Source organism: Aotus nancymaae, unplaced genomic scaffold, assembly GCF_030222135.1.
Source record: "Aotus nancymaae isolate 86718 unplaced genomic scaffold, 86718_ANA_hifiasm-v0.15.2.pri h1tg000008l, whole genome shotgun sequence".
Classification (NCBI taxonomy): Eukaryota; Metazoa; Chordata; class Mammalia; order Primates; family Aotidae; genus Aotus; species Aotus nancymaae.
In genome coordinates, this window is record NW_026988419.1 from 57,610,896 (window position 1) to 57,635,920 (window position 25,025).

Below are 25,025 nucleotides of genomic sequence, written 5' to 3' on the forward strand. Positions count from 1 at the left end.
AACTCTGCAAAATGCGTCTCAAAACAATTTTGAAGTGGGTCAAAATAGTCACAGCTTGTTTCTAGATCCTTCCTGTCCTCAGGACGCCTTCCTGCAGCCCAACCCTACTGTTTGGTCTGGAGTCTCTCTTCTGTTGCCAGCCGCCATGGGAGCTTCCCCCGCCATCGTTCAGGGGGGTTCCTCCTTCCCCTCCTGTGTCTGGTCCCCCACCTCCTGCAGCCCACATCTTTCTTTTTCCTCATTTGCTCCCTCATTTTGCAGGAGCACGTCTGCAGGGGCTTCATGAGAAAAGGCCTTACTTTTTTTTTTTTTTTTTGAAACGGAGTTTCGCTCTTGTTACCCAGGCTGGAGTGCAATGGCCCGATCTCGGCTCACTGCAACCTCTGCCTCCTGGGTTCAGGCAATTCTCCTGCCTCAGCCTCCTGAGTAGCTGGGATTACAGGCACGCGCCACCATGCCCAGCTAATTTTTTGTATTTTTAGTAGAGACGGGGTTTCACCATGTTGACCAGGATGGTCTCTATCTCTTGACCTCGTGATCCAAAAGTGTTGGGATTACAGGCGTGAGCCACCGCGCCAGGCCAAGGCCTTACTTTTTTTAAACACTGGGGGAGTTGGTTGTTTTTGAGGCTTTGCATGACTGAAAAAAGTCTTTATTCTATTCTCATACTCAGCGTGCCTTACAATTCTAGGCTGAAACATGTTCACTCAGAATTTTGAAGGCCTGCTCTATTGCATTCTAGCTTCCAAAGTTGCTTTTGACAAAATGCCATTCTCAATCCTAATACTTTGAATGTTACTTGATTTTCTTTCTTTTAGAATCACCTCTCAATTTCTGGTGTTCAGCAGTTTCACAAAGATATGTTTTGGTTTGGGACTTTTATTTCATTCAATTCGTATGTTAAGCCTAATCTGGAAAATCAATTTCTTCAGTACAATGTTCTTCTAATCTTTTTTCTTTTCTTTCTTTTTTTTTAAAAAAATAATTTGCTCTTCAGTAGTTTTTTTTTTTTTTTTTTCTGCCCTATTTGAATGAAACTCCAATTAGTTGGATATTGGGTTTCTTGTACTGATTTCCTTATTTTCTTATCTCTTCTTTTCCATTTCCTATATAGGCCTTTCCTCTTACTTTCCAGGCATCATAATACGTTTAGTTTATGAGCAAATTTTTGTTTGATGCTCCTTGTCCTATAGTGTGCTATTCTTCTCCCATGGGTACATGATCTTTTCTTGTCTTTCTGAAGATACTGATCATAATTCATCTGAAAATTTCTGCTGTTCCCTGTATTGCCTTTTTTCTCTGAACTCCTTCTTTTCTCTGTGTTTGCAGGTTTCTCTCAAGTGTCTGGTAAACTTTGATGGTCAATTCATTCTTAAGAGTAAGGCATCACAAAGCTCACTGTGTATGTGGGTGGGGCCTGCAGATTGCTGTGTCTTACCATGGGGTGACTGTGTAGCCAGCTGGTCTTTTGCTGGAGATGCCCAAATGTCAACATCTAAACTCATTTTCTCTGGACTTTCCAATCTGTTGCCTGGGAATGGTGTACACACATTTGTCAGCATCCCGAGAAAAGAGAACTGCACCTTCCCATCTGTGTGGATGTAGGCTTTCACTTAATCCTCTTATTTTGAGTGCGCACCCCATCCTAACTTTGCTTTTGCTTGTGTACCCAACTCTGGGATTCGGTTTCTCCAGCAAATACTCTGCTTATGGCAGAGGTAGGGGGAAGAGTAGCTCTCCAACTACACAAAAAATGGAGACTTGGGCACTCACTGTTTTCATCACTCCCTCTTTCCATATCACCCCATTCTTGTAATATCTGAGGCCTCTAGTTCCTGAGTCTTGATAGGTTCTGGGGGTAGCATTCTTTCTTATGGATACCCCTTCCTCCACACCCTCACCTCTGAAGACACTTGGGTTTCTCTTCTCTGCTAAGTTATGAATTATCCTCCCTTCATTTTCTGCCTTCATGTGTTATGAGTCCATGCAAGGCAGGATTCGTGTACATTTCTTGTTCTCTGTGTTATTTTAGGGTGATTTTTGAAAAGAGAAGGGGGATAAATGTCTTTTGTTGTCATCTCTATCATCTTAAAACTCAAAATGTTGGCTTTGGTCTTGCTAATACTAGGTAAAACTTGAAAAGTCCATCAACTATGAAATAATTAACTATGGTGCTCTGGAAATCATTGTTGTGCAATGACAGTGTGCAAAAATTTAGAGAGATCTTGCCCATGAAAATGCTATTGACTAGAACTAGCTGATAAATCAGAGCAGTAACACTAGAGATAATGTTAAAATAAGGTAATTTAACTAGAAATTTAATCAGTAAAGCCAAATGCCATCTAGTAGATTTGAGATAAAAATCCCCAGACATTTGTAAACCATTAGTTATCACCCACTTTATAACAGGATGGAACATATTTTGCTAAAGTGTTCCACACAGTCCCCATCCCCTGCTCTGCCCAGAAATCTAGCATCTTGGTCTTAAGCCATTTGTATCACGGGTAGTTTTAAGAATATAACAGAGGCCCTAGACTCTCTTCCTAGAAAATGTTCTATAATTTTATGGTATTCAAAGACTATGGAGCCCATCTCTAGATCCTCGGAGTAAAGAATCCCTGAAGTACACACCTACACACAGTCACACAAAACATATTTACCTCTCTCGACTGTGATACCTGAGTTACTGAAGCAGCACCTATCTCTTGACTGTGATTTAAAGCTGCCTGGTAAATGGTTTCTGGGAGTCATCAGGCCTGAAAAATGCCCACCTGCCACTAAGTGTCCTTTTGCCACTCCCCTGCCCTCATCCATCTTCCTCCCAGTGCTATCCATTCAGGCCTGCATGTACCGATATTGAGAAGAAAAAGTCAACTGCCTGCCGAAGACAATATACTTTCAAAAGAAAACAGAGAGGCAGCAGGAAGTATATTTTAATGCATTTACCCCATTCTTGACTCTGGTTTATTCTTTTACTTTCGAATAAAATATGTCTTTTCTGTTCCTCACCCAATCATTACGGGTTTTATTGAGCTTTAATGTGAACACATTTTCTCACCTGTATTCTCTCACAGTTCATATCAGAAATATATGCAGTGAATACAACATATCTAAGTAAAGAGACAGCCAGGACATACAAACCTATTTCCCATGTCACCCCCTCCAGCAAAGCCTTATGCCTGCCCTCTGAGCAGGCCTCCAATGATAGTCCTTCATTGGGCTGAAAGGTATGCTGCCATAAGCCTACGTCCAGCTACTTCAGCATATAATAACTAGAACTCCAAAAGACCCAAGCCAGTAAGATTGATTCTCAGGGTCTCCTAGACTACCCAGTAATTTCTATCATTAGCCAGCGTAAAATTTGAATCAGCCAGGATGTACTCTCATTTTAATGCTGATCCTGTATGATACTAATGAATGGGGGAATAGCAGGGCTAGAGAAAAAGACTGTTGCTTTGTGGCCCTGTTGAATCCAAAAAAGTGTCAAAACACCTATGATATCAACACTAGATGGTGCTATAGAGAATTTACTAATTTAAAAAGCGTTATTAACTGCCTATCATTTATCGAGCAATGGGTATATTTGAGAAGAGGCCTGGGATAATGTCAAAAACAGTTAACTTTTATAGTGCTTAGTTTATGCTAGGCATTTTCCTAAATACTTCAAAATTCATTAGCTGATATAATCTTTACAAGAACTCATTGAGGTAGATAACTGTTCTTATCTTCCCATTTTATAGATGAAGATATTGAAGCACGAGATTACAAGACCATAAAACAAGAGAGGTGGGAAAAAAGCCCAGGTAGCCTGGCTCCTGCGTCTGTGTCTTACTACTGTGCTACACAGCCCCTAAGTTAAGGTGTGAGTTCAGTTGTGCAGCTTTTAAATCCTATTGTGATGATACAGTGTTAGATAATAGGGCTATAAGAATCCTTTAGTGTGGGCTTTATTTCACAAAGGACGTTATTCTTGAGTAGGAAGAGGTTGATGTTGCAGAGCCATTGGACACTTTTAGTTTAAATATGGCTCTGCCACATCAAGATGTGCTTGATAATATACGGTGCTTTACAAATGAGGTTTGGAGAGAAAAGAAAGATACAATGGTTCGTAAATATCCCAACTTTATAAAATGTTTAAATATATGTACAGGAAAAAGTCTGTTAAGATGTTCATCAAGATATTATCAGTAGTGGAATTACAGTTGGCTTAAAATTTTCCTTTTGTGTCTAAAATTTCCATAAAGAACATTTGTTTATAAGAATATCTATTTTACATGTGTGTATGTGTATTTGTACATTATTTTTTGTTTCGGGAATTAGCCCATGCTTCATCAAACTGTCCCAGCTTAAAATGAAACAGTGATATTCTGAAAAGCTTCCATTCATTCATTTAATAAATATTTATTATTTACTGATTTCCTGGCACTAGGAACAGAGCAGTGAAGAAGACAGCCAAGATCCCAGCCGTTGCTGCACATGGAATCTGGTTACCCCTTGAGCCAGCAGAGCAGTTCCACAGAGCACCCTTCTCTAAAGAGAAGCTGTCATAGCATCGGTTGTGCTTTGTGCAAGAGAGAACTGGTAGATATGTCCAGCTTCTCCTGCTTGCTTTCTGGAGGAGGTGCACCATGGACTGCATGTCCTTGCCATGTGTGCAGCCCTGGCTCAGCAATCTGAGAAAGTGATGCCAGAAATTCTGCTCTCACCTTTCTTTTTGAACCCAACTATTGGAGTTATTGAATGATGCGGGATTTCCTGATGAGTTCATCCTGTTGATTCTGAGATCTAGCAGAGGCAAACTAAGATAGAGGGAATCTAATGATAAACTAGAAATTCCTAATGGTTGCAGACACTCTAAAGCTGAAGATGGTAGGCTCCATATGCTCCACCATGGATTCTGATGTCCAGGCACTACAGCAGAGCCCTCGGAGGATCGGCTAAGGTTGAGGGACAGCATGATAGGTTTTGAAGAGTCTTTCTTTCTCTTCTTCATTTTTCTCACTCTTTTGGATAAGAAGAGCAAAGAGTACAGTTTGGACAATTCCAAGGCTTTTGAAAGACATGGTTTCTCAAGGAAGTGCCTCCTCTAGAAGAATCTGCATACCATATCCCTAATCTGTGTCATTGTGCCTTTGCTGATCTATAGATGGCTTGAATTTGAAGGCCTTATGAGCTTGGGGCAGAAAGGCAGTATTCATAGAAGAAGCATTTAATTTCTGGTATTTTTTAATTTCTGGTACATAGAGTGTTGCAGGGTCACTGTCTGGGGTCTTTGTTTGGTATATTATTAAAAATCAATTTATTTCAGCCCAAAAATTGCTCTTTGAAGGTTTCATTGTAAATGCCACAAACAAGTTGCTCATATCATCTTAAAAAGAGGACTGTCTCAAGCTGTGGAGTGAAAGCAGATTTTAACTGCTTACTAGGAGTGCTTATGAGTAAATTTGTACTACTGGATGTTGCAGCATACCTTCTTTGAGAAAAGGATCTTACCTTTTCCAATCAGAGACAATGTGTGCTGAAAGCAAAAGCGGGAGAACAGGTATGTAACCATAAACTTCAATGGAAGAGAAAAATCCCTACTGAGCAAACTATAGCATCTAGATTTAGTGGTCATACCTCTCAGCATTTACCGTAATGTTTGTCTACAAATATTTGGGTCTACTGAGCAGAAAAGGGGGGGCACCTCAGCCCCATTTTGAGGTCCAGAGACCAGAACCTTTCCAGCTGATAGGGAATCACCATCCAGGACTGACATGCTTAGATGTCTCCTTACCAGAGTACATAATGCAACAAGCCAATTGCAGGTTGTCTAATTGTCCATGGGAACAGGCTAGTTTTGATTAATTTGCTTCTCTTTTCAAGATGAATGTAGCCAAATATTGATTTGGGATTAATTAAATATTGATTTAGGCTTAAATGATCCTTTCCTTACCAAGCTCAGAGTTGGAAGGACCTTAAAGTCTATATATAAATGACTTTCTTTCCCAACCAGAAGCTTCTGAAGGCACTTAACTATCAAATCATAAAACCTTAGTCATGTTTTGGGAATATGTTGACCCTTAACCTCAACTAAGGTTGCAAATGCTTGTCCATGTAAGTCTCAGAAGGGCAACACAGTCTGGTACAATTATATATGTTGTGTAGACGTTGGATGCATACATTTAAAAACTGGATTAATTTTATATAACTTTATTATTATATTTTATTATATTTATAACCACTTCTAAGCCTTAATTTTTAATCTATTTATTAGCATAATTTTTAAATTCTTTCTTTCGGGAAGCTAAAAACATACAAAGAGTAGAATACTATTAACATAATAAACCCAATGCAGTCATTGCCTAACTTCAACAGGAATCCAGGTTTTGCCAGCTTGTTTCATATGTCTCTTCACATGCAGTGTGGGTTTGTTTTGTTTTGTTTGCTAGAGTATTTCAAAGCAAATCTCTGGTGTCTCTCAATACTCTTTATTTCATTCTCAAGAAGTCCTAATGTGGTCAAATAAAACTTGCTCAATCTATTTCTTCTCTCTTGTTTTGATAAAAATGTGCAAAAAGATATACAAATTGCATAAGGAAATTTTCAACTAAATAATAAGATGAGAAAACTGAGGTTTCTACTTCAAAAGATAATAAATAAACATAGCTGTATGTATATAGCACATACGATGCATTTTAAAAAGAACCAAAAGAACAAGAATGTCAGATTCTTAAGGACTTAGCTTTCAACCCTAACAATATTTGTGCTTTATGATTTTTTTGAGGACAAGGACAGCATGTTTTGTCGATGTTTAGAGATATAATTTATATTTTATTTATGATAAATTACCAGTGAACTGCATATAATATAACATATGGTTTATGACCACAGAAAATGAAGCAGATCACTTGGTGCACATTAATTGTGTGGAAAGACAGATATCTCTCAAAGTGCCACAGAGCCCAGGTTGGTGAATTTCAAGAATTTGAGGCTTCTTCAAAGCTTACCCCAATTTTTATTAGCCATAATTGAGCCAAAACTAAACATGAGACCCATGAACAATTAAAACTTTTTACAGCTCCCAGCTTAACACCCTTAGGTGCCAGGTTTCAGTCCCAAGAAAGTGCCACTAGGAAATCATACACCGTGGAAAATAGAGGCTGTGATAAATGACCGTGGCTCTGCTGCTGGGTCTCCCTGACCTGCAGGATTCGGCTGGCGTCATAAAACACAAAGCGACAGATTAAGCAGTTTACCAACATCATAAAAATCTCAAGAATAAATTCACTTTAATCAAAAATCCTGTATTGTAACCAGGCAGCCTCAGCCTCGAAACCACATACATTTAGGTATAAGCCCGTGTCCATGAGCAAGAGGTTATACTTTCCCTGTAACGTCGAACATGATTATGTTCATACACTTTTACAATTTACATGTCCTAAGAAAAATACCCAGCTCTGGCTGATGGTGCGGGAGAATTTATTTTCACTAGAAAGGGAATGACCCATAACTCATGAATGGCAGCGCTTAAAGTGAGTTATGGAGGTTACTCTCCTGTGAGAGGAAATGGATTGGATTATCCTTCTGCCCAATTGTATGTTTGGTTATTAGCACACCAGGTTCTTAATTATGTGCAGCTTTGCCTTTTTTCTTTTATAAAATAAATGTGGATAAAGGGAATGTCAGCTGGAAGCACAGAGTGCCTAATTGGGGCTCTGAGACGTAGTCAGAGAGAATAAAAATAGAAACCTTTTTAAAAGATTAAAAGACAGGAGTCTTAAATGTAATTTAAATATAGTATTCAAACTGATTAGCCCCATAGTTAATTTATTGTGTCTGGTGCTGATATTCTGCAAAAACATTTAAAAATTACTCCTTTTCTAAATTAAAAATTTGCCATCTTGTAGGTTACATCTGCAAGAAGATTAAAGAGTTGGTTTTTCTATCAGGTAGATTTTATTATATTATTATGATAATGCTGCCATTATATTTGCTTTTTATTAATAAGGAAATTTTTTGCATATTTGCATTTTATTGATAAGGAAATGCAATGTAAAAATGTTTGATCATTACAAATATGATTACTGTTTATTACTTTATTTGAGTCAGTTACAGAACAAAACACCTAACTCTCTCTTTATAACTTCCAGTGTTAAAATCTACAAAGGAATTTGATTTCTGTTGAGATTATGATTCTGATTATTGAATAAAAATATTTTATTTAAAATTTCAATTAGTTCTGTATTTCTTGGACGGGAAGGGGGGAGTTTCAGCTGTGCTTCTAAAATCTTCTTCCAGAAGAAACCTCAAAAATCAAGGGCTTTCCTGGAAACTGCAGTCAGAGGACAGAACATTAGCCTCAAACTGGTGAATAGGATGGATTTTCTCCCTAGACATCCCTTCTGCTCTCTAGTTTGAATTATCAATAAAATGGTTTGGCTTATCTGTGAAAATAACCTTGTTGACAACACAAATATGGATTTAAATATGCTACCTCCACGTTAAGATTTAAGAAGCCCCCAGTAAATGTCAGGGGGTGTCAATGTGTTTGCCGTGATACTTGGTTATTATTAGTGTTTAACTGCAATTCCCCACCAGCGCCACGCTGCCAGCACCACCATAAATTTTAATGTGATCATGTGCTCTTCTCTTTTCATATCCAGTGAATTCTGCAAGATCATAATATTCTATATGAACCCTAGCTGAACCTGAGTGTGATATGAAGAAAGAACAAGATTTCGAGCAATGATAGTTGTTCATCATTTTACAGTTTTTCTTAACTGGACACTAAGCAACATGGTTCCTTGAATAATATCACCCTAAAGTAAATTCACTCATTCAATTAATCTTTATTGATATCCTACAGGATGCAGGGCATGGCCCAAAGTGCTAATGAGTACATTTATGGGATAGTAAAGAATACTGACTCTTAAAAGAAATCCTTTTTTTTCCCCTTGGAAAAATCTGTCAGAGCTCATACATCATTTATAAAACGGAAAAAAATGTCTGCAAACTTGGCACCACTATGCCTTTTATTTTACAGAATACAAATGAAAGCAGAGTCATTTCCTCTATCTGGTCTACATTGTGAATATGAGTAATAACGTCCATCATCTTTCATCACGTATTTACAGTTATAATTTATTTATTATGTATGTGCATGATGGAATGTTTATTCTATAAACCCTTATTAGTAAAGATAATTTATATAATGGCCATTGATCTGCAGGTTTTTCTTCCTCATTTTAACCACAAGTAGTAACTGGTACCACTTACTGTATTTATCAGAGGAATTCAAAGTATTTGGGAAATTTTAACTATCTAAATATCTCTTTAAAAGTAAATAATAACATTGAAGCTTTCAAATTTATAAATGTGAAATTTCAGACCAGAGGCATAGAACAAATTAATAAGTCATTAACGGGGTTCCCAGTGAATAAAATGCTCATCATTTTATAGCAATTTGCCTGTCCTACAGAGTGGTTCCTTTTTTTTTTTTTTTTTTTAATTTCTAAAGGAACAAAACTGCTTTGTTACCTAGACATGAACCTGAATGCTTTCGCAAAACACAATGCTGAGTCAATAAGTTTATTTTCCATGCGTGAAGTGATTTTAGGGTTAAAGGTTAGGAAGCTGGGGCATATATTTATAACTTGCTTGTCCTGTCGCACGTAGTGCCAAAATTTGCTCAGCAGTGACACACAACTATGCATCTCCCCATTCCCAGAGACAATGGGCTTAGGAAAAATACACAGTCACAGATTTAAGGTCACACGGAGAACACTTGATTATTCACATTAACAGCATTAACTGCTGCTTTGCAGTAGTCACAAAACAGGCCCATCCTGATAGGAGAGGCTCTTTTCTGACAGACTGCTTTTGTTGCTATCTCTTTTAAGAAAAACATTTATTTTGTGGTGGGGTGTGTACCTCAATATCCCCTGTGCTAGAAGAAAAGAAGCACTTTCAAGCAAGGTTGGTAAGGTTTTTTCCCCTTTTCTGGAAACCAGCTGGGAAACTTTGCCTTGGAGCGCCATCTAGAGGAATCCTCAGCACACATGCGCTGTGCTTGCTTAGCCTTATGACATGACCCAGGCTGAATCCCGTGGTTGATATATGGTGAATTTCTTTTTCTTTTTCTCTTCCCCCAGATTAAAAGAGAATTTGGCTCTAACACAACTCACAGACAGGAAATATGAGATCATTGGAATGGAAGTTTAATAATAATGTAATATTAAACAAAATTTAATAAGATGAAAACATTGAAAGACTTTTAGAGTTTTCAGGAGTGCCCAAAGCATGAGTGCCCATTCATGGAAATAAACAGGGCATTATTTTACCGTAGGCTGAGGTCACATTCCAGAGAATTGGTGAGTTAATTAAGTTTGTTTTTAGTCACACTAAGTAGTCTTTGTTACTTTTGTAATTATTTTCTTAATTTAAAAATTCTGATTAACCAGATTGACCAAAGTCAAGTTTGGAGAAGATACTTATGTTAGAGAAAAACAAAAGTTGACACTTTTAACAGATTGTAACCCTTAGTGAAGTTCAACAAAATTTAATGAGCAGAAAATACTATCATTTCCAGATATGGCTAATCAATACAATGTGAAGGAGAAAAAAAAAATAACGTTTTATTCTTTCTGATGTCATCTTTTTGTTTTGTGGTCTCCTCCACCCACCCTCTTTAGAGAGATTTAGCAATAAGGTCTCCTCTTTTTGTGTTAGCATAAATGAAACAAAACAAAACAAACCCTAAGTCTTCTCCAACAACGGTGCTCTTTAAGATTGCCGAACATACTTGCAAAACAACTGCACACTGAAAGTATTCTGGTGATAGGAGTGTCTCCATTATGGTGACATAGTTTGAGAATTCTATTTTCTTCAATTTCTTGGAAAGGATCAAAATTGCCCATATCATGGAAATACCACTGCAGAAAACTGAGTATATATTTCCTTTGTTCCTAAGTGTCCACTGTGACCCTGCTGCTCTTGCCAGTTTCCCCTATTCCAACTATTTTAGGGCTTGTCATAAAAATCTGTCTCTGCCCTTGACATTTCTAACTCAAAAATGTCACAGTCATTCCTTTTTCCTTCATCGAACAGGGTTCCTGCTTACTTACTTTGGCAATTCAGCACAAATCCATAGGTTTTCCAGAATAATTGGTTAATAAGTTCTTTATTGAATGTCCTCTGTGGGCCAGACTCATGAACTCTGTACACAGAAAATTATATCTTGTTTTCTGAGGTATGATAAAGAAAAACAAAATGAAGGGTTTTTCTTCCCCAAGCAATGGTTGTCACTTGAGCCATTAAGCCTCATGGTTCAAAGCATCTTTCTTTCTCATTTGACTAGCTCACTCTTCTGATGGCGAATACAACAGAAGAACGGGATCAGTCCAGTTTTCCCAGGCCAGTCTGCTTGTTCCTTAAGCAGTTGAGGAACCAAAGCACAAGTCCCTAGTATAAAAGACATTCTACCCACATCTTCTTATGCACATTTCAGCTCATGTCAATTTAACATACATTTTTTGAAAACCCACCAAGTACATGACGGAGTGCAAGGTGGTGGTGCAACCTTCAACAAATGGTGGTTGACCAAATACGTAGATATTGTGGAAAGAACAAGAAATGATCTCTTCCCTCAGCAGCTTACTCTATATGAGGATGACAGATTTGTAACTTAAAATACACAGTGGTGGCCAGGTGCGGTGGCTCATGCCTGTAATCCCAGCCCTTTGGGAGGCTGAGGCAGATGGATCACAAGGTCAGGGGATTGAGAACATCCTGAACAACATGGTAAAACCCTTTCTGTACTAAAAATGCAAAAAATTAGCCAGGCACAGTGGCATGCACCTGTAGTCTCAGCTACTCAGGAGGCTGAGGCAGGAGAATCAGCTTGAATCCAGGAGGCGGAGGTTGCAGTGAGCTGAGACTGCACCACTGCACTCCAGCCTGGGCAACAGCGAGACTCCATCTCAAAAACAACAACAACAACAAACAAAACACATTAGTAAGGAAGATGTATTGTACTAGATATAGTACAGGGAAAGAAGTAATTATTGATAATTTGGGAGAAAGGGGAAGACTTTGTAGAAAAACTGGCACTAGATCAATGCCATCAAGGATGAGTACAATTTTAATAGGCAGAAAATGAGGCAGAGATTTTTTTTCTAGGAAGAAGCAGAATTGTCTTTGTTCATTTTGACCAAAGGAAAATTTGGAGTTCTGATTTTATGTTTAAATTTTAGTCTGGGTGCAAAAATATAAGGTATTTGTTTTATGTTGGAAGCAAGACTTACTTTCTTTTTTTTTTTTCATATGGCAATATGTTTACACACACTCACAGATATGTACGTACACATGTGTGTATATGTAATTATGAGGACAAATAAACCAATATATTTAAGCCAGAAAATATTTTACTTGATGATAGCTTAACAATGTAGTAGAAATCATGCCAAAACAAGCCTTAATTTTTTCCAGGAAGAAGTAAATAGAGGATTTGGTTTCAATCTTTGCCACAAATATTTGCTTTGAGATTAAACAAGGCTTACCTCTGCCCAGCTGTGCTAGATATCTCTGTGAAACAGGCTGGCCACCATCACTGGGTTATAGCCCCCGGGGCAGAGATTTTAAGGCAAGTAAGCCCTAAACCTGGAGAGCATGCACTCCTACCCCTTCTTTTTCCCCTTGGCCTCCCTGGGCATTCTCTCAAATAAGCATCCACTCAGGATTTCCATATTCCTGTGGGTGATGTTCATACCTCGCTACTGGCTTTCCACCAGCCCAGAGAGTCACATCCAGTGATCTCTTTGTTCTATTACTCATCTGCAAAAAGATTACTTTTTTTCCCTCTGCAAAAAGATTACTTTAAAAATGTAAGCATTTCTTTTGTAAAAGAACCAGTTTATCAAGGAAAAATACGGAACAGAAGCTCAAGCAATCATTCCAAGGCTACACTGGCTTTAAAGTGTCAATGATGTTACAGCTTTCAAGCTCAGAAACTGCTGGCACATATATATTTTCATAACCAGGGCAGGTAAGTTCCAACGTAAAATGGTTACAGGTAATTTTTCAGAGAAATGGAAATGTAAAGGGGAAGGTCTGACAGTTGCTATGCATGAGAAATGACTTTCTACCATCACTAAGCACGCTTACGGTTAACATTGCAAACATCAGCTGACACACGTTGAAGGCATGTCTCCAGTTGTGGTACAGAACCATTCGATAGTTTTTCCTCACTGTCAAAAGCCACCTACACAGTGTCTGAAATGGAAAGGAGAGGGTGTGTCAGGCAGTTGTAAGGTCTCCAGTGGACCCTTATCTCAATGGTACATTGCGTCTGAGTAACCCTCAATGATCAAAGGCCTTCCACAAACATCTCTTCTGGTTCTCACAGTAATCCCATGAGGTGTGCAGGGCAGGGATTATCATCCCCACTTTGTAGTTGGGAAACTGGTGGTTCAGAGTGGCTAACACGTTATCCTAGGTGAACTGCTTGGATCACCCAAGACACAATATCTTACCTCATAGTTGATTTTAAATTTCTGTACCATCCCCAGCTCCATGAACATCCGGAGAGCAGCTGTAATCATGGCATCAACGTCGAGAGAAAAGTCATCAAAATGAATGTCATCAATGGCAAGTTCTGACACCAGAGGGATGTTGGCTGCCTACAAAAGCAAGAGACATAAGTCAAGCCAAGTTCACCAGCTTTCCCAAACCCCCATCCTGCTCTCCTCCCCTGCTTATCAGAAGTGCCACATAAATCAGGCCTGACCTGCACTTACACCCTGATACAGCTAAACTCTGAGCTGTAAACGTCTTTTGTTTCTGAACTGCAAATGCCCCAAGCAAATGAAGGTGGGTCAGGGTTGGGGGGCGGGGTACTAATCTGAAGATAAAATACACACACTGGATCTAGTCTGCAGAATTTAGAATACAGAACTGTTAAGTTTATGGAAACCGTGGTCATACAATATATTCTGATGCATATTACAGAGCACTAAATGCAAGAAACATCTGGGCAGCCAGCAGCTGTGAATTTTAATTGATGCTATTCAGGAGGAGATGGGAATACACCACTTTGCCTTGTTTCTTATATCCTTATATCCTGTAGCTTGCACATGTTCTTTGTTACACATGTGTTCTGCATATTCAGAAGGATCGAAAGGATCAGACAGCACATCTCTGGTGGGAAATATGTTGTCTTAATAAAATAGAGATATCTGGAGGTTTAGCATAAGCATATGTTTCACTGAAGAGATCAATTTTGCTATCTTATTTAGCTTTATTCTATATAAATGTCACAACATAATTACAATACTGGTCATACATATTCAAGGTTTTCAAAACACCCATGTTAGGCAACTGTCAATCAACTGCCCCACCAACAAGCCTAAAAAGGAGGAAAAAAAAAATCTTTGGAAATCATTTGTATGCTGCTTTCATTGGGTTTTCCATATTCTTTGGGTCACTCTTCGTAAGGGAGTCACTTTTATATTTTCAGGTTATCAGAGACCATTCTGTATTCATACTCCTAGTCTATTCACTGGGTTTAAATTAGTCTATTCACTGGGTTTAAATTACCCTGACAGTAATTTATGCCCTGGAACTACTTACTTTGGCTAAGAGATTAAATCCAACTCTGGCTGCTCTAAGCATTCCAGAAATCACATAATTAATCCTTCCTTCCCAACTCTATGCTCCTCCATAGGCAGAGCTTAGTTCTCCATGTACTTGTAAATAATTCAACCCCTAAACTCTCCACCAGTTGTCTAAGTCTCCTCTCAAAATGTTCATATGCTTTAGGCATTCCATCAATTTCACAAATAAATCACTCCAGGTACTTCCGGCATTTCTCCAATTTAGACCAACTATCTTCTATGTCTGATGTGTAGTTGTCATCCTAGGACATTCCTTCGCCATAATTGTGGGGATGCCTTTTTCTCTCTCTCTTGTTTCTCTGGCCCACATCTTTCTCTTTCTTGGTTTCTCCTTTCATTTTGGTGAGACACATCCTCTAATAGATTCCCAAGAAAAGGTGTGGGTAGATTTGTGAGGTTGGGCAGTCTGAAATGTTTTTGTATTACTGTCACATTTCATTAATAGTTTGTCTAGGTAAGATTTCTAGGTTGGAAATCATTCCATTAGAATGTTAAAGGCATTGCTTTTTGAGCTTTAGATGATACTTTTGAGATGTCAGAAGCTATTTCGGGTTATCATACTTTGAAAATAACTCCCTCCCCCACACAATTTTTGTAGAATCTTTTTGCTTCAAGAGTTCTGAAACGTCATGCAAATGTGCCTTGGCGTTAGTTTGTTTTCATTCATTATGCTAGGCACTTTGTTAGCCCTTTTCTTAATTGGAAAATTATGTCTTTTAATTCAAGAAAAAACATTTAAAATAGGTTCTTTAAAGACTCCTTCCTTTCTTTTATTTTTCTGGAATTCCCTTAACTTGACCTTTGGACTGGTTTTTCTTTCTTTCTTTTCATTTCTCTTTTCTTTTAGTTTTCATTTTTTTTCATTTCTCATATTTTTCATTTCTTTTCCTTTTTGCTCTCTTTTCTAGGACCTTCTTGCTCTTGAGATTTTAATACCCTGGTTTTTATCCTAAGAGCTCTTCTTTTGTCATCTGGATGTTCCTTTTTTTTTTTTTTAATAGTATCTTAATTTTATTTCATGGATACAATGTGTTCTCTTACCTCCTGAGGATGTGAATGACAATTCTATTTGTCATTTTCTTCTCATAATTTGTTTCACTCTCTGTACTTTGTTTTAGTATCTCTCTTTTTTTATTGTGGTAAAAAACATGGACACACAAAATTTACTCTCTGGACAACTTTAAGTGTACAGTGCAATATTGTTAACTATATGCAAACTGTCATACAACAGATCTCTAGAATTTTTTTGGTTGAAACTCCATACCTATTAAACAACTCCCCATTTCCTCCTCCTCCCACTATTGGCAACCACCATTCTACTTTCTGTTTCTATGAGTTTGGTTACTCTACGTCATACAAGTAGAATCATGCAATATTTGTCTTTTCTGTGATTGGCTTATTTGTCTTAGCATAATGTCCTCAAAGTTCATCCATGTTAAAGCATGTGACAGGTTTTTTTCTTTTTTAAAGCTGAATAATATTCTATTGTAAGCATATACCACATTTTTGTTCCATTCATCAAGCAATGGTTTAGTCTCTTTCTTCATCAGCCAACTTTCAGTAATTTTAAAACATTAGAGGCTTTAGAAATATTAGAAGTTTTCCTTAGTGGCCTTGTAATCTTTAGTTTTCCACTCCTGTGTAAAAGTGGAGCTCTAAAACTTTCTATTGGAGTTTCTGGGGACTTCTCTGTAGGCGGAATCTGTCTGACCTGTTTCCTTGGGGATGCCACCAAATGTCAGCTCTTTGTATCTTTGCTCTTTAGCTACTCCAAATCTCCAGAGAAGAATCTTCTGACTGGAACCTAGTGGGAAAGCGGGTTGGACGAGGAGTCTCAGAGCTTGTCTCCTGTTCATTCAGTCCCACCCTTACGCTCCGCACTGATGACTCCCTAACCCAAAGACCTGCAATTATACTCTCTCCAGAGGACAAGGAGTGGGGGAGTAGTACAAAGGATCTGGGGCTCTAACTTCTTCTTAGACTCTCTGTTTTCCTGTTTATAATCCCATCTTCATTAGCACTTCCAAAGGTACTTAATTAGTCAATTCCTGAGCTATTTGTTGGGAGGAGTCTATGGTATAAATCTGCTTGCCTCTCAGCTTTTCCCATTGCTAGGTTATTTTGGCTGTCTTGAGTTTGCTAATTACTTCCTGTTCATCTAACTGTTTTCTAGCATCCAAAATTTTGTCCACATTAAGTCCCTTCCCAGTTTCTTTGGCTTGGGAATTTATGCCTTAAAAAATTCCTTTATTTTTGTTTTAATAGGGCCTGGGGAGAGAACAAAAGAAAATGAGTGTATTTAATCTATCATCTTTATCCAAAAATCAATGAAGTTATCTTTATTAAATGATACCTTGAATGGTCAGCGTGGAGAACCCAGATTGGTCTATAGGCCCTTTGTTTCTATGTGCACAGGCCTGGCTGCAACCATGTGGCTCTCTTTCTCTTATTCTGTGTCCCTGTGGATTCACTTCTGCCAGTGAACTCACTTACTAGGCTGTAACAATCTTAGAGGCAGACACCATTTTCTTTTCCTTAGGGAAGCTTCAGAGCAATTCTTTACTCCTGTCATGTGTTTGAGGGTTTTTAAATAGAGAATACCAAGGACTCAGAAAGATCTGTGCTTGCTGTAATTTGTTCCAATTCAGAATCAAATGCTAGTGGAAAACAAAACAAAAGACTTTTTAAGAGATAGAAGCCCTGTCCCAAAAGACACAAATCTTTCTGGTATCAGGAGAGAAGTTTGGTTCTGAACTGGCAAAGGAGGCTGAACCTTGTTACAGTTTGTCACCAAAGAAGCAGAAATGGTGATGGAGGCAGCACTGTTCTGCTCCAGGTGGCTCCTGTCTTTGTAGATTATTAATAGTGTATTTTCTGATGCCATTATAAATCCTCTACCCTTCAAAGGCACTAAATTCACTTAATTATCTTAAAAATTAAAGAATATAGGAATTTTTTTCATTATGAAATGTTAATGGAAAGGAAATAAGAACATTAGGTTGAAAATGTAAAATGACCTCTGGTTCACCAAGACCCATCCATACTGACCTGGTCTTTTTTTCCCCTAATAGGTTGATTGATCCATGTTTAAATCATACCAGTCTGTAGAACACCCTGAGCCCTGCCATAAACCCTTGCTGGCACTTGTAGATGAAAGAAAGAAACTTCCAAGCCTTTCAGGAATGATCATTTTCAGCTATTTTGAGAAGTCTGGGTAGTTTTCATCCCCACATTGCTGGGTTCAAGAGGAGAACACTATGAAGAGTAACGGGCAGTATGTATCCTGAGCAGACAAGCACAGAGATCTGGTCTGCAAAAGATTTGGAACAACCTTCCATTGACAAATTCCTTGTTATAGAGACACGTGCTCCCCATTGCTTCCGGTAAACAGAAAATGAGATTGCATCTTCCAAACCTATAATTACTCTAGCCATAGGATATTAACAAAGCAAATCAAAGTCAATTTCTCCAAGTGTCAGTCTTCAACTTTTAAATATTTATAAGGTGTCATATCTCTAAATCAAAGAGGAGTGCCACAATCCAAAATAACTACTGAATTAATAGCCAGGAAATAACATTTGGATAAAAGAACCATTTACTTTACTGCAGCAATAAAGGAAAACACAGAATTATGAGTCCTGGAGCTAATTTGAATAATGTTCAAGAAGTGAGACTCTAGCTGGCTGGAAGTACCTGATATCCTTTGACCATTCCTCTTCTTTGTTTGAGTCTTAATAGTTAAGTGGTTATCAAAGGGAGTCATAAAACTGCCTCCTCTAAAATTGAAAAGGTAGCTTTACAAAGAGGCCATAAAATGTTAAAATACAATCCTGGATCCCTTGACACATGAATATTACATTTTGTGATGCTCAGAAAATGGGAAGAAACAACAAAGTGGGTGGTAGTCCAGCCCTGGCAATTCAAAGGAAAATTGACTTGTTGCTAATTCCAGCCCACTCACTCTCTTAATCCTCTGGACAAAAGCAGTAGTCAGGGGACTTATGGTTCTGGGATTAATGGAGACAGGAGGTTGAGCTGTGGTGAAGTGGAAGAGACAGCAAAGTTATTTCTTTTGCCAATATAATTATAACCCTTATTATGTGCCAGGTGCCGTTTTAGTATTATACTTTGCATATACTCATTTGCTGTTCACAGGAAGTCTAAGAGCTTGGGTACATTTTTAATTCCATGTTACAATGAGGCAACTAAAATAGATAATGAATAAGTTGGTCAAATCTGCACAGTGTGATTGGCAGATTTGAACCCGGGGAGCTTTGTGCTAGAGACTGGCTTCCAGCCATGACATTGCCTCTCAAAATGGGCCTATGTCAAGCCAGGGTCCCCCTTCCTGTATTATGCAAACTAACTTGGGTGCACCCAAGCTAAAATTGAAAAGGTAGCTTTACAAAGAGGCCATAAAATGTTAAAATACAATCCTGGATTTTTAGGATTTATATCCAGATGACTAGGTTTTCAATCCCTTTTTTATTATGAGCAGCCTAGACCCATGTGAGGCACAATGTTTGTGTCTTTACTTATATAAAACTCATTTGGGAAAGTCTCTAAATTCACATGTATTAAAACCTAAGAAAAGCTGTGGACTCCATTCCTGGCATGCTCACAGTCTACTCAAGAAGAAAGAAGAGTAAACAATGATTTATAGGAAAACAAAACAAAACAAAACAAAACCCAGAAGCCTAAAGTTCAGAGGCAACAACAGGAGTGAACCTATGAGATGCCAAGAAGTACAATGGAGGAGGACCATCCGATGTGGGCATCGAAGGGTGAATACAAGTTCACCAGGAGAATAAGGAAACATGGCGCACAACAGCACTTCAGAGTAGAGTTCCAGTCTCCTCTGAAGATGGTGCAATACTTGGAGGCACAGACAGAGGGCCCCACTATTAACAACAACAACAAAAAACAATGCTTGTTCACAGAGATCCAAGACTTTCCCTAACAGGCTTGGAGCCCTAGGCTGCCTCAACAACTGTAAAACTTGAGTTCATCCAAGTAAAGGGCATCCGCTTTGCCAAGCTCCCGTGGCCTTGGACCACAGTGAAGGCACCTGGCTTGCCTGTGACTCCAGGACTGACTTCTGTTCACTGTTCACGCCAGGTTGGCTCCCTCAACCCCTGGTAGTGACTAGTCCCCTCTCTCTATGGTCAAACCTCCCAGAACTTCCCCTTTGAAGCCCTGGTCCCAACTTTAGTTTTGGCAGGTGACAAATGTTTGGGCCCTTTTGGTATGGGAAAGCAATTGTCAGTGCTTCCTTTTCCCCTTCTTTGCTGCACTCAACAGCAAACCCTTTCTTTCCTCTTCTGGGAAAATGTGAAGACCAAGCAACTCTCTGTGTCCTCCAGGAAAAAGGAATTTGTTTTTGGTTGAGTGGGGCTCTGAGTCTAATGGGCTGTCAGTTATCTATTTTGAAAGAACCAGGGGAAAAGAGAGAGTACTCTAGACCAGAAGCAAGGATGTGCTCCTGAAGGATATAAGTAAGGAAGGAAGGGCCAGGCGTGGTGGCTCATGCCCGTAATCCCAGTACTTTGGGAGGCTGAGGCGGGTGGATCACCTGAGGTCAGGAGTTTGAGACCAGTCTGGACAAGATGGTGAAACCCCGTCTCTACTAAAAATACAAAAATTAGCTGAGCATGTTGGCATGTGCCTGTAATCCCAGTTACTTGGGAGACTGAGGCAGGAGGATCGCTTGGATCCTAACCTAACCCTGTGACCTCAATCTTCAAGTTCCAATCTGAGCTCACCAGCTGTGTGACTCTGAGGTTAGCCTGCTTCATCCCTCCAGGTAGAAGGTGGATCCTTGTGGGTGGATGTGTGAGTGCAGCATGGTGGCTCTGTGAGTTTGTCATGAACTTCTTGTAGTGTCCTTCTTCCTATTATTAGTAGCAGGAAAGTGATGGAAGGAAGGAAGTGCTCTTGGGGGAGATAAGAGGCAGCAAAGGCTGTGCTGACTGCATTAGACATTAAGGTTTAGAGATGTGAGACATGAATTCCCCAGAGATGAAGCTGCCAGTCCAGCATGGTCTTTCTAGCTCAGCAAATTGCTGCCTTTTGTCTTGGTCCTGCTAGAACTACCATGCCCTCTGCATATTGCCTCTTAACACGCTTGGTTGAATCTTAATGGCTTCTTGCATACCTCAATCCAGCTTGCTGCACTGTGGGTCTTTCTGAGTCTTTGCTGACCCTCCCTGCTGCAGCCTCACCAGAGAGAGGGAAGGCACAACCACTGTTGCTTCTTCCATTCTCCATGGTGCTTGGTAGCACACAGGCATGAGAAAACACTGTTTCAGTGACTAGGAAGAAAATGAAGAAAGAGAACGATGATGAGAGAACTTGTTCACCAACAGGAGATGAGCTTGTCTGGGAACATCAGCCTCTAGAGATGGACCAGGATTTGTAAACCAATAATAGAGACGACATGAGTTGGTTTAGCACTTCAGTGTCAAACAGCTAAGCCTAATGAACGTCATACTCCCTTGTTTCTGTTGTTTAAAATGTCAAGTGTATCAAAGCATTGTCAGTAACAAGAAGTCAAAGGAACAAGCCAACACTAATAAGGAACCAAGCTCTTAAGGCACAAAAGACAGCAAGGGGTGTCTGTGAAACGGTAGAGAACAATGTTAGAGAGCAAAGGAAACTGGAGGCTCAACTTTCTTTTTTTATGGTTTTGATCAAAGTTAACCCAATCTTGCCCTGCTCGTTCTGGGTTGATGAGTGCCAATGGCTCTGTTACACAGTGCCACACCACACTGTAGAGCAAAGCCAGTGAAGGCTTTGGGATTAGACTTAGTAGCCCCTTGAAGATGAAGAGGACAGTGCAGAGCCACTGCCAGGAGAGGGGTTTGTTCGAGTTTTCTATTCATATTACTATCTGTATCCCATGCTCTTCCTCAATCTTGTTCTGTACCCCAAGCCCCCATTTTTTGGCCTGCTATTTGGAGATAGGAGTGTACTCTGTCACCAGTGACACATGAGGCTAGTTACCCAATCATCACCCTCCAGTGAGCTGGTCAGAAGAAAGATTTCAAAATCTATGCATTCAATATAAACAGTTTCCCATCCTGTGCATCAAAAAGTAGGGTAGAGCCTCTTTGTCACTTCTGAAACAAAGCCTCTCTCTGCTGTTGTCTCAACAATCCATTGGGTGTCTTCATAGAGAAAAATAGACTTTAGTTCCCACATGTTTTTCATGGTCCTGCTATGCAGCAAGATAAATAAGAATTTATATACTTTTACTTATACATCCAGTAAATATTTATATTGGTTTTTTGCCATGAAAGCACATGAAGCATTATAAAAGAGGTTTCTACTCTTAGGGCTGAATAAAGCCATCACTTGGAGTGAAGAAGTAATCTATCAAGCGAGGCAAAGAGGGGTGTGTGTCCTGATTCCTGAGCCACAATTCCCTGTCTTGAATTGTACCTGGATTTATTCTTGGCTGGATAGAGGTGTTCCTGAATACACACACAAGTACATGCATGCACACAATGTCATGAACATGCTTCATTTTTAATCTGCTCTTTGACTTCCCACAGATATTTTATTAGTTCATTCTGTCTTCCATTCTGTTAGACTGTTATTCCACACTGACAAACATTTTAATTTTGCCTGGACTGTGTTGTTGGTGAAATATGTTGGTATCTGACTTAAGTTGAATATGGTGGACAGAGCAAAACTACCTTGAAAATGAAATTATATTTGAAAACCCACATACAAGGGTCAGTGAGATAGTCATAAATTGAATAATACTTATTAGTATTATTAATTTTAAAAATTAAAAAAATTAAGAACTCAACCATGTTTAGACAGATTGGCTAGTTTTATTAGTGCTGGGTGGAACATGAATTAGAAATTCATGTTTTTTTTTTCCATCATGGTGCATTTATTAAGGAATATTGTGCATCAAGCATTGTTAGCAAGCATTGCGCTAAGTGCTTTATAATATTTCATTTAATCCTGCAACAGCCTCACGGACAAGATTCTATTACTAGTCCCAATTTAGCCTCCATAGCACAGATGAAGTAACTGAAGTTAAGAAGATAAGCAACTTTCTGAAGGTCACATAACTAGAAAACTGCTGGGACTAGAAATCAAACCTAATGTCTCTACCCCTGCTCTCAGTGTTTGTAACCACTACCCTATATTGTCCACACAATTATTTGAATGCCTCTTAGCTTAGATTCACTGTGGCACAGCATGGAATTATTGCTTCCAGAGATTTTCTTCCATGCAGCTTTAAAAAATTTATTTATTTTTCTGGTCTTTGTGAATCTGTCTCTCATCATTTGCAAGTTCCATAAGGAAAGGATTAAGATTCTCAAATGTCAGCAATTATCATAGCCTAGTACTTTTCTCATGGCTAGTACTTAATAAATATGAGCTGGTGGGATGCCAAGTGCATAACCTCCCGAGCCAAACAGATGTGCATTTGAATCCGAGTTTGCTGTGTGCTAAAGCTGTGGTCTTGGGCATCAGTGTCCTATTCTGAGAAGGGAACACAATGACAACTGTCTTACAGTCATTGAAAAGCTTAAGTGAGACAAAATACTTAGCACAGTGCCAGGTTCATACGAGGCCCTCAGTATACAACAGTGTATTAGTCTGCTGTGGCTGCCATAACAAAATACCACTAACTGAGTGGCCTAGACAACAGAAATTTATTTTCCCACAGTTCTGGAGGTTGAACATGCAAAAGCAAGGTATTGGGCAGGTTTGGTTTGTGGAGGCCTCTCTCCTTGGCTTGTGGACGCCTGCCTTCTCACTGTGTGCTCACACAGCCTTCTCTCTGTACATGTGCACCTCTGGTGTCTTTTCCTCTTCTCGTAGGACACCAGTCATTGGATTAGGGATCAACCATATAACCTCATTTAGCCTTAATGACCTCTTTAAAACCCCTGTCTCCAAATACAGCCATATTTTAAGGTACTAGGGATTAGGGTTACAACATATGAATTTGGGAGTGGAGAAGACACAATTTAGTCCATAACAGATAGTTATCATTATTGCAAATGCACTGAGTTCTAAATATCTAGAAATTCAAAATAAATGTTCCATGTCAGACCCAAGAATGGTGGTTCCTTTAAAGTGTCCCAATTACAATTCTAGTTCTTCCTCTCCTTAGTGCCTTAGGGAAGGCAATCAAGAAAGGCTTTTTCTCTTTAGGGAACTGCACCATATTCACTCTTGGAAAGAAATATATTCAATATGGGGGTATCCAAGATACACTGGAGGGAAACATGATACATCAAGTCCAAGTTAAAGATAAGAGGTGGGTGTGATGGCTCATGCCTGTAATCCCAACACTTTGGAAGGCCAAGGCAGGAGGATCACTTGAAGCTAGGAGTTGGAGACCAGCCTGGGCAAGATCCTGTCTCTACAGAAAAAAAATTAGCCAGGCACAATGGTCCATGCCTGCAGTCCCAGCTATTTGGGAGGCTGAGGTGGGAGGACTGCTTGAGCACAGGAGTTCAGGACTGCAGTGAGCTAGGATCACAACACTGCACTGCAGCTGCCTGGGTGAAAGAGTGAGACACTGTCTCTTTAAAAAAAAGATAAGGATCAGGGAGCTGTAACCTTGTCAAATGTGATTATCAGGCTGCTCTTTCTGCCAGGGAAAAAGACCCTCCTGTGGAGAGCTGGCATGGAGTGCTTCTCCATTCTAACAATCTTGTTGAGTGCACCCTCCCTTACCATGCCTACGTTCCTATCATTATACTCCCTGTATTTAGAAAATTATGTATGACTATCGTGTTGAGAAAAGGTCCAGGAAAGACTTCCCTTTCTCAAGGAGCCCTAGTGACAATCCCAGTTTGCCTCACCTTGCCTAGCTGGACAGAACCCCTGGCCTGCAGCTCTGATCTTCTCTACTGCCCTGACAAAGTTCTTCCTGGTGTCTCTAAGCACAGGCAATGCCTCTCACTTCAATCTCCCCTTACCTTTCATCCTTTTCTCTCCTACAGCATTTACCATAGACTGCTCTCCATTGAAACTGCTGTGCAGTCATCCACTCATCCAGTTCATTAGACAAATACTTATGGAGGGCTTGCTATGCATCAGGTACATTGCCAGGTGCTGCACAGGTATCTATGCATCCCATGAGACAGGGACTCTCTGAAGGGCAGAACAGAACAGAAACTGTGCCTGCCTCATTTTTGTACCAGATAGAAAGTCCACCCCTTGGCAGGCTGCCCCTAAATGTTAGCTAAATTCAATGGAAAGATGTGAAAGGATCCTCAGGAGGAAGAGGGGGTTAGGAAAGTAAAAGGAGGCAACATCTTGAGGTCTGAAGAAAAGTTCCACTTCCAAAGGTCAGTAGAGGTAATGGAGGTTCCGACTCTTAATCCCCCTTCTTAGAAG

At 39.4% G+C, this 25,025-nt stretch overlaps 1 protein-coding gene across 1 annotated transcript in view; it reads right to left on the bottom strand.

Annotated features, from left to right (window-relative positions):
• The window catches only part of PDE11A (phosphodiesterase 11A), a 270,311-nt gene that overhangs the window by 86,731 nt on the left and 158,555 nt on the right, over positions 1 to 25,025 (bottom strand). The window contains 2 exon segments of the mRNA XM_064373343.1: positions 13,144 to 13,251; positions 13,512 to 13,658. Coding sequence (XP_064229413.1) covers positions 13,144 to 13,251; positions 13,512 to 13,658 — 255 coding nt within the window.